General features: G+C 37.7%; 2 protein-coding genes across 2 annotated transcripts; both read left to right on the top strand.

Moving 5' to 3' along the window:
• Positions 1–3,580: 3,580 nt before the first annotated feature.
• Positions 3,581–5,330, top strand: LOC124176028 (EF-hand calcium-binding domain-containing protein 1). Its single transcript, XM_046556805.1, has 4 exons — positions 3,581–3,711; positions 4,312–4,426; positions 4,507–4,760; positions 4,846–5,330. Exons 1-4 carry the CDS (start codon positions 3,626–3,628, stop codon positions 5,066–5,068), a joined length of 678 nt encoding a protein of 225 aa, XP_046412761.1. The 5' UTR covers positions 3,581–3,625; the 3' UTR covers positions 5,069–5,330.
• Positions 5,331–7,125: 1,795 nt separating this feature from the next.
• Positions 7,126–10,636, top strand: LOC124176022 (DET1 homolog). The gene is made up of 8 exons (XM_046556799.1): positions 7,126–7,668; positions 7,945–8,082; positions 8,212–8,356; positions 8,449–8,557; positions 8,816–9,008; positions 9,144–9,427; positions 9,526–9,732; positions 9,857–10,636. The coding sequence occupies exons 1-8, from the start codon at positions 7,261–7,263 to the stop codon at positions 10,038–10,040; spliced, it is 1,668 nt and encodes a 555-aa protein (XP_046412755.1). The 5' UTR covers positions 7,126–7,260; the 3' UTR covers positions 10,041–10,636.
• Positions 10,637–10,966: the final 330 nt, after the last annotated feature.

Genomic DNA, 10,966 nt, shown 5'->3' with positions numbered 1-10,966 from the left:
TCTGAGATTGTTGATTCGAACATCAATCAATGTCAGAATGAAATCTACTCTGCCTTAATGGTAGTATATGACTTACGTGTTTCTCGTTAACTTTTATAAGTAACTCTATACAACCCAAATATATATGTATGTCATTTGTTCCTAAGACTTGGGAAAGTGAGAAAATTAAATTTACATACAAGGTCTTTCTGGCAGAATATACCTTTTAAATTAATATACAAAGAATTATCGGAATACCGATAGGCAAGGGAAAAGAAACATTAAATTAAAATAACAAAACCACGCGATCCCGATGACTAGCATACTCTGATAATCTTGACCGAAATAAGCTTTATACGTAGATTGAAACTACCGGAATGATTCATTCTGTAGAATATCGCATGCCGATGTGATAGCTATTCTTGTTTCAATACACAATGTCAGGTTTACGTGTTTTTTCTTTCCAGGGCCAAGGTATAACAGACTATGCATTGGTATATATAAGTAAAAAAAAAAACTTCGATCACAGGTGCGGAGAAAGGTTTCAAGAACTTGAAGAAGGTAAGAAATTAAAGGTAAGATATATAGATGCACTGATTGATTGATTGATCAAATGGGGAATAAAGATCTCGATCCGAGTTGAAAGTTTCGGGAACTCAGGCAAGTCACTGTACATATAGCCTCTTCTTCTTCCGCTACCTCTTTTTATAAATGTTCAATTCAATTTATTCATACGATCAGGCTCGTGATTTGCCTTATTTGTTGCCGTACCAGAGCCCGAAGCTTATCAAGCTCGTGCATGAAATCTTATGCGAAAGTAAAAGTTTCCCTTCATTTCCTGTTGCACGCAAAGTGCACTCGGGCATGCATGAGTGGAATGTACGACGAAACGAAGGTTGTTTCACATCAGCGAATATATCTGTATGTGATAAGGCGGAGATAAAATCAGGGAACGCTAACTCCGATTTGAACCGAGCGCTAATTCTCTTTGATAAATGTCGAAAAAAGTTAAATTTCTAGTCTTAAAAATAGTTATTGGTATCATTTCCCCAGCTTCTGAAATAAGATATGTTGAAGACAGTTTTTTTCACCTAGATTATTCTTGTATATAACCAGATTTCATTGCAATTGCGGTTTGAGTATTCATGGATTTTTTATCAGCCGTTAATAAATGGGAAAAAACACTCTTCGCAAGCTTAAGCAAATATCAGGGCCAATCCGAATTACAAACAGCTGCATGAGCCGAAGTTAACCAGGCAAAAGTAACAACGTGGCGAATCTGATATCCTATGAGAAGGTAAAGCCTGGAAATCGGCTCCAGCCAACAAAAAATTGCTTGAAATCAATTTTCGTGAGCTTTTCTTGGCAGGTATAATATTATATTTCATCTTCCCTCCGTAACATTCCGTGCTGATCTAGGCTATCGTTTTCTACGTCGAACATAACGTATAGAACGACTTAATTAAAGCACACAGGCAATAAGAAATAGCTGGAAATAAAAAAGCTAGTAAAAATTTTATCCGCTCGATTGCTTCATTTCCATAGCTATAAATCCTAAATCCATTCTACATACTAACTTTTAACGACATTCCGGAATTATTCTCGCATACGTATAAGATGTAGATCCAGCACGTGTAAAACATTTTTAAGCAATATGGCCGACACGCAAGACATCAGCTGATTGCTTTGGTTGTTATAAACGAGTATCACGGCGTGCAAAAATTTTTGCTAGCTGATCGCCCATGATTTTGTAACATCAAGTTAGTACTGAACAAAAAGTGAGAACACAATCTACTTTTATAGTAAAATACGAATCTTCTCGATTAGGTTATGGTGCATTTTTTACCACAAAATGGCGCTGCTGACGTGCTGCAGCTGAATAGGAATACGGGAGTCGAAATATTTTAGCATTAATGACCTGTCATGTACCTTGTTTCAGACTTAATCATAGACTCAATTTTACGGTAATTGCATACTGTTGTACATATTTTCTATTTTTTATCTGGATTTCTGCGGTAGTATACATTTCTTCTATAGATAAAAAAAAAAATTCTCGGAGGATCATTCCTTCTGCTTTAACACAAAATGTGTACACTTAAGTTTATGCCTGATAGAACAAACAAGTTAAAAGAATTAAAAAATGTATTACCGCCAATATTTTTGCAACCTCGACGCCTTACATACTAGCAGGTACAACGGTGCGAGGACATATTATAACCATCTGTCATTCGGCCCTTTTACGTCGATATTTTATCCTACATTTCGTTTCTTTTCCTCACTTATATGACCATGAGGCAGCATAGAGGTTATGTTTTGTCGATAATTCGATTCTCCCTATCCCCTCGTATTATACTCATAAAATCAAGGGATATAAAGACATCCATCATGGCGAAGAAAAAAAAAAAAACAAGATCCATTCATCACGACGCGCGGTTATATAATGCTCTTGGAATAACTTGCACGAATTTTAATTTATAGATATTATTAACCGATCCTGGCGATGGTAAATTGACCCAAATAAATTATTTACATGCAAGAATTTTATTCAATTATACTGCGTCTTTAAAAATTAGCCCACCGTCTATGAATTGAGAGAAACCAAAATTACTTGACTATAGTATTCAATAATAAAAGTCCAATTTATAGCAAATTGTTTTACTCTCTGCAAGCTTCATTCAGTATAATAAAAACCGGATATTTCGCCAAACGTCTTATGTGGCATGATGTTCTTACAGAACTCACCTGAAACGATCAGCTGATTACGTTTCTCAGCGCCATAATGCTTAAACGCGTGCTTCTGTGTTAAGTTAGAACCTCGTAAACGACAAAAGGTTGAATCGTATTAAAACATATTCATTTTGATATTTGCCAATGAAAATTAAACATTTTACTGTCTTGGATACGTGTTTAGAATTTTATTTTTTCAATCTTTCGATGTTTGAATTTTAACGCAATTTCAATTCGATCCAATTTGTAATAAGCGATTCCATCTCTATCCATTCTCATCGACTTTCAAGGCCCGTAAGTACGTGAATTTTTTAGTCTAAAAAATCAACTCGGGGATCTTTTTTTATGGAATTTAACGCCCTACATGAATATGCCTTGAAATTTTTTTTATCTCAAACGGTTCAAACGTCACAGCATTTTTGATGAAAAAAAAATTGTTTCGGGCGTTAATTATTTAAATAAAGAATTTCAAACGGCCAGCGAGACCTTTTAAAATTTTAAAACTGAGCTAAAAATTTTTCCAAATGTGAGATTTTTTTTCTCAGTAAATAGATCCTTTTAAGACCATAGATTCGATAGGTTAGTTTTCTTGACTCACCCTAAAGAGCATCCTTTCATTCCTCGACTCGAGAGCGGAAGTGGCGTGTCCTGCTCTTCGCCCTTATCTAAACGCATGGCTCTGTGTAACAGGATGTCTGGAAAAGGTAGCGTAACCCCTTCGGGACGTCCTGGTGGGAGTGGCGGCGTCGACGTCGGCGCCGGCGCCCGCACCTCGATGACGGGACGGGGAGGCGCGATGGTGATGAGAAGCGTCTCTATCTTCCTGGCAAACGGTCGTAAGGCGTCGGTGGCGTCCAAGCGAGCTCAGGCATCCTCCTCGAGTCAAACGGCCACCGGAGGTCGTCGACGACGAAGGAAAATGCCCGAAGACGGTGGCGGAGCGAAGGGCGTCACGCTCACGGCGAAGGTCTTCGACACTCTGAAAAAACGGACGAAATTTTCTAGGTGAGAAATAGGCGACGGGCGATTCAATCGGATATCAAATTGCGAACGATTATGATTCATTGGGGCTGATTTCCAGTGATTTTGGTTGGTTGACTTGCACCTAATTATCTTCTGATTTTCACTGATTTACAATATTGCTCTCGGTCTGAACATCATTTCACAGCGTTCTCAATGATTCTCAGGGATTTTCGGATCCGATAGAATCACTGGAAATCACAACAAATTTCTCAGAAATCATAGGGAATCAATGGAAGTCACGTACCTAACAAAGACAAGAGTCTATGGAATGTCAATGAATTCAAACCATTTGGCATTTATCGCAAGACTTGCAACCGGTTTCCATGACTTTTATCGCTTGTCCCGTGATTTCGTCAGAGCTATCATACGATTTCCGGTGATTCGCAATCATTCCGAATGATCAAAGTTATCTCGATGGGTTCGTCTTTGTGCATTTTAAATAACATTTTAGATATTCGAGTTTATATCATTAACAAGTTTATTTCTAGCTGTAGAATTTATGACTTCTTTGATTGCATAGCCTCTCGGAATTACGACTATGAGTTAAACCCGCGAGCTTTCGAACTTCTTCTGCTTCTTCAGGGCGGAACTTGAGGCGCTCTGCAAGATCTACTGCAAGCTGATAACAAGTCCAGGTCAGCACGCGGGGCCGACGACGATAATAAACGGAATGCCTTCAACGGCGCAGACCATCGAGGTGAAGAGACCAGAAACAGATCATCGATTCCCTGACCGTGATGAGGAATTATCGGCGGGTTACGAACAACTCTGTTTCAGGGAATAGACAGGATTATATTTCGGGAATTGATGCACAACACTTTCGACATCCTAACGGAGGACACTCTGATCGAGCGAATGTTTTGCTGCTGGGATCGTGATAGCGAGGGTGCAATTCGCCTAGAAGCCTGGATCCTTGGTCTCGACGTATTTTTGCGCGGTACTCAAAGAGAGAAGCTAGAGTTCTGCTTCCGGATTTACGACCTCAACAACGACGGCTACATCACCAAAGACGAGATGTTTCAGTTGCTCAAGTGAGTCGGACTTGGAATATATTGATCGGTCAAAATGGTCGTTTCCTCACTCATGAACGTCGATGGGAATTTCTTTGGTTTTTAGGAATTGCCTGATCAAACAACCCAGCGAAGAGGATCCTGACGAGGGAGTCAGGGATCTGTCGGAACTAGCTCTTAGGAAGCTGGACGTTGATCGGGACGGAAAAGTCTCATTCCAGGACTATGAAACCGCCATAAAGGAAGAACCTCTACTTCTCGAAGCCTTCGGCCAATGTCTACCGACGGAAGAAAACTGTGTCAGTTTTCTGTCGACTCTACAGCCTTGAACTACAACAAGCATTCGATGGTGAAAAGTCCTTCAAATTGATCGTTCTCGGGGACCGAGATTCGATCTGATTTAAGTGATCGAAAAGACAATTTTGGAACACTCTCGAAAAATTAAACTCAAAATTTACTAAACTTTTTACGTGTTCGTTGTTCGTAATGAGTTTCGCACTAAGCCTATGTATGTGAGTTCATTCTAAGAAGGTAAAATATATATATGTATATGGATTCAATTTTTCAAACTTATAACACTTGGTGTAAGCAAGTTCTTTTCCCGAATGTTACATAGTATTCAAAATATAGTACTCATAAAGTTACGTGATCAGGGATATATAACTTGACGCGAGATCCAATCGAGGATCTTAATAGTGAGCTTGTACAGGCAATTATTGACGTGCGTGTTCTACCAACAGTCGTAAACTTTGTAATCACGTTGTGCGTGCAACAGATGCGAAATTACATTGAACTTACGTTGTACGATTGGCTTATCGGAATCGTGGGTGAGACGTAACATCGCAGCTGTTTATCTCACTTGTTCACCATTGAAATTGCACTTTCCTTATTGCCTGCAGCGGTAAATGCGTAACATGAATACTTCTCTACCGCAAACAGCCACGTAACTCAGGGACGATAATTTATTCAATAGTACTCCGTCACAGAAGTTAAATAATGTACTCCAAAGGAATTTGCATCGTCAACGTCTAATTCTTGCATCAGGGATTTTAAACGAGCAGAGATTGTGGGCAGTTTCTTCGACTCTTCGTTGTTGCGCTAATTTTTTCCTCTGAAAGTAAAAAATATTAATAATTACAACTATTGTTAGAACAATGATCAATCACTTTCACGATTGATGATTCGTAAAAGACTCGTCTGTATTGTTTACTGTTTAACTATTTAACAAGATGTCGTTCAAGTAGTTATATGATGGTTACATGTTACTTTAACGTAGAAAACAAGTTTTTTCTAAGAGTGGGACACCTTCGATTAATTCGAATAGTTTTTGGTAATAGTTATTCAAGTAACTTTGAAAAGGAATGACAAATTTTTGTTAGTTTAAAATATGAAATAAGATCACTGTACAAATTGTTCTGATTTTCATGTTAAATCCTTTTGTGAAATTTGGAAGGTATCGTCTGAACCATAACGGAATTATTTTACTTTTAACTTTTCGTGATTTTACATTGATTCTTATAGGAAACTCTCAGGTTCATGCATATAGCAGCAGTAATTATAAGTAAAATAACTCCGGTATAATTAATACAATCACTTCCAAATTTTATGCAAGTGTTTAAAATAAAAGTGAGAACAATTCGTATAATTTTTGTACATCTTTAAGTCATAGCGCTTGGTTCCGCGAGTACACACTTATTTTTTTGACAAAAAAATGTATGTAATTTTAGAGCTGAACCCCGAATTTTCGAGAGTAAAACTATCATGTCATTTCAATTCTATTCACTTTTATCAGTATTCAATGATGACGGAGACGGCGATGAAAGATAAGTATTACTTTCCTCAAGGTTTAACTAGATACAGACCAAGAAATCGATCAGTAATTTTTAATGGATTCGAGCGTCTGGTTCATTTGTTTTTAATTTACAGCGTTTTTTTCTACCTACAAAATTCGTATTCCATACCAACAATTCTAATGAATCACTTCAGCCTCTTATTGTTTTGACCAAACGTTCTATGAGTCTTCAATGATGTTGGAATGCTGCAATCCCTTTCGTTTCACTGAGAAAGCCGTTTCAATTCAATAATCGATAACTTGGTAGACTGGCTGATCTAGATTACTCAAGTAAATACCTAAAGAAAAGATTCGGCTATTCCGGCATGGAGATAGAGATTTAGAAAAAAAAACAAAAGAGAGGCTTGTTTGAATCATATATGTATTACATAAATGGTTTGAAACTTTGAATAGTCGATTAGGTCGATTAATAGCAACACGCGCTCATACTACGCTGAGATTGGCTCAACTCACTTTTTCAGCAAATTACGGGGCAGAGCGAAAGAGACAGTTGTACTGCGATCGCCTGACGCCACCTTCACGCTCGATGGATTGCGTCACGTGGCTTACGCGTCAAACTCAAATTCCGTTACGTCACGAAAGTGAGGTTATGTCTTGTACCGCGAAACAGGGATTGTGATTAGGAATGAGCCGAGATCAACGCAGGCCTCCAACTCTTCGACTTAGATAATGGCAGGAGCGGAAGGGCGGCTGGAATTTGTGGCTGAACAATGTCCAATATCGCCGCGAAGAATCGGTCCCCAGAATATAGTGGTTCGTCTGCGTCGACGGGAGATACTGGGCTGCAGATACCCGGGTAGCCACCCTATCGTAACGAGGCAATTCTACCAAAACGTATTCCCAAACTTCACCGTAGTAAACGTCGAGAAACCTCCCTGTTTTCTGAGAAAATTCAGCCCTGACGGCAGGTACCTCGTCGCTTTCAGCTCTGACCAAACGTCAGTCGAGGTTTACGAGTACCGCGGAGCATCCGCCGCAGCCGCTCTCCTCGTCGATTGCAACGGCGAATACGTTGGGCATAAAAATGACGAAAGAACTTTTCGCATCAGGAGTAGCATCTTCAACCAATTTTTCAAGGTCCAGGCTTTTCCCAGTAGTCTATACAATACCTAAATTTAGTAATTCTACTCTAAGTCGCTTGTAATTATCAAGGTTCTTATCATGCACATGATTCACCATGTGCAAACACCTATGTCAAACGAATCAGCCTATACAGAGAGCCATTTCCCGAGTATTACCAAATTTCCATGGCACAGCCAGTACGTTATTTTTCATGGCTTGTCGCTCCTGTTCAGTTTAATTTTATACACAGCCTGGGCTTGTTTCTTTTCTTACTCAGGCTTTTTTTCCTAGGCCAAATGGATCGTCAATGTTGCTCAAAGCAATGAACAGCTTAATCGAGAATGCAGTCTGTTCACGGAGGATGGGCGTTATGTGATCGTGGGATCTGCTGCTTACATACCAGACGAACTACGTCCACACTTCTATCAGGTAACAAATGTTTCTCTGAAAAATCTTTCAATTGAATTGTATGGTCGCTTTCACATCATTTGCTCACGTGTATCACTACAGCTGTTGGAAAGATATTTATCTAACCAGTTAATTGATTTGTTTTTAAAGATCTATTCCAATAACGAAGCGTTAACACCAAATCCTAGATCTCCACTCGAAGACTACAGTCTTCATTTGGTTGACATTCGCACAGGACGACTATGTGATTCTAGGCAATTTAAAGTAGATAAAATTTACCTGTCGCACAACCAAGGTGATCTTCATAGCTATAAATTTTCACTTTGCATCTAGCACCTGAAATCAGATCAAGCACATATTTGATTAATAAATGTTCTACTTATGTAGGTTTATATTTATTCAAGGACATCTTGGCTGTACTTTCTGTTCAGCATCAAACTATACACATATTTCAAGTACTGGATGGAATGTTTATTAACATCAGGAGAATTGGCAGGTAAAATTGAGCTTGATATTCGTAATGCAGGCATGCATTTTCACAGAAAAATCTATTCTCACCCTTAGAATCGTCCGAAAATCAGTCAACTGTTACAAAGTAAAACATACTCATATAATTTGCAAACTCAATTAGTGTTTAGTCATTCCGTAGGTAAAAACATGTTGAACTACATAGGTAACAGGATGATGTGCATACACTTAGATACACTAAATAAAGAAACTTCATTATTTTACAAAGAATAACACTCGATTTTAGATTTTGCTTCGAGGATGATGGATATCTAGTCACTGCTTCTTGGCCTGCTGTAAACTATAGACCTTTCAGAGATGTCACAATAAACAGCCTGAAGCATAAACTGCTTGTGCACTTATTCCAACGGGCTAAATATATCAGTGACTTGACAAAGGATCCGTATGAACTACGTCGATTTTATCAGTATTTCGATCAGGTAGCTGAGACCCACAAAACGTTATGTTGAGAGTTTACAGTCAGAATAATCCATTCAAGACTTTCAATTCTGTAGCTAAGTTGACATTATTGTTCATATGTAATGTACAGCATCTAAGAGCCCTTTATTAATCAGTTGAAGGCTCTGCGCATGTGGAAAATGCAATTGCTAGACACAAATCATATACTGGTAAGGTATGCTAGTGAGGAAGTTGCAACACTACAGGCAAGTGAGCCAAATGCTCAACCAGCCCTTTTGGTTATCTACGACATGGTTACTGCCAAAGTTTTAGGCGCTTACGATAATACATCTACTCAGCTGTTGACACAGTTCGAAAATTTTAGCGATTTTTTTCGAAATCCAAGGGTGAGCACTGACCGACAATACATATGCTCACCGTCAAACAATATTTACTCGAGGTAAATAGAAACATTAATCAATCGTAAATAATTTCTTAGAGGAAAACAGTGCGTAAATGGAACTACATGGATTATTTTTTGATTCTATTTCTGCATAGACTGATACAGCACAGGTTTAAGCAGACTATAGTCAGCGCGCGGTATGGTGGTCTAACAGAAGCAACAAAGAGATTGCTTGCTCAATTGCCAATTAGTGCTCAATCTTACTCCACCTCTCCTTACCTTGATTTTACGTTGTTCTGTTATGACGAAAAATGGGTCTCGCTGATGGAGCGGCCAAAGGCATGTGGCGAGCATCCCATACGGTACGTTTGTTCAAGCAGTATAATTTATATATATATATATATATATATATATATATCTATAAAAACACAAGCATAGATCAATTTCAAGAAAGTTAACATACTTGGACCTTTTTTTAACTTTCAGCTTTTACGCCAGAGATTCTGGGTTACTTAGGTTCAAAATTTACGCTGGGATGCTGGGCCGATTGACGCCAGTAGTTGCTAGAAGACTAGTTGCGTTCATATTTCACCCTAATGATCCCTTTGCAATTTCCGTACAACGAACAAATGCTGAATATATTGTCAACTTTCACGTACGACATATTTAACAAAAGCTCTATTAATTCTAACTTGTACATAAAAATTAGTTATCAAGTTTGATAATATAAAGTCGAAATAAAAAATACGTGAACAATACTCTGTTCAATTCTGTGATATAAATTGTCTTGTTCAATATTGTAATTATTTGTAATATTTAGGTGTAGAATATACATATGTATGATATTTGTATTAATACGTCTTTTAGTCGAAGCGGAAATGTTAAGTAAATAATATGAATTTTGTACAAGCAGTAGTGAAAATAAGTTTTGCAAATTAAGTTATAAACAACGTTTTACACAACGTGCCTGATATCGTTGTCAATTATTTGTAGTTAGTAAATGCATCGAATATTTTCTTTCCAAGTCCTCAGTTTTAAGTCCAAGAAATAAAACACTTACAATAAACATGTAAATATAGTTGTAAACATAGGTATTAGTGTAATTGACTACTTGGGTTAAAAATATCATCGCATCAACTATTCTTCATCTAATACAAAGTTTTGTACATGTACATAGACTGAAACAATTTGTGTCATACCTTACAGCTTTATCGTCATAATTCTGAGGAATAAAAAATATACTAAGCAATAAAGTGTCTGCCAGTTATTTCTCAATCATTCCATTCTCTCGGGTCTTTCCATTTTTTTTTTTTTTTTAAAGTTACTAGGTCTGAATCCTGGATTGATTGTACGAAATCTTACAAAATGAGCGTAATTCACCGATGATGACCATTTAACATCGTGTTTTCTTCATGTCATTCAGTTTACCATCGCTGTGGGAACCTGATAACGAATTAAAAGGTAGAAGAAAAAAATTTTTTTTGCCGTCTCTACAGTAATAAACGATAACGAAATATTTTTAAATTGACAATACTAATTATTTCGTGATGTAGTGAATTGTGTCGAGTCATTACAGATCTAAAATTGAATCAATAT

This window comes from Neodiprion fabricii, chromosome 2, assembly GCF_021155785.1.
Source record: "Neodiprion fabricii isolate iyNeoFabr1 chromosome 2, iyNeoFabr1.1, whole genome shotgun sequence".
Taxonomy (NCBI): domain Eukaryota; kingdom Metazoa; phylum Arthropoda; class Insecta; order Hymenoptera; family Diprionidae; genus Neodiprion; species Neodiprion fabricii.
Note: the sequence above shows the minus strand (reverse complement) of the source record. Positions and strands in the feature narration are given on the sequence as shown.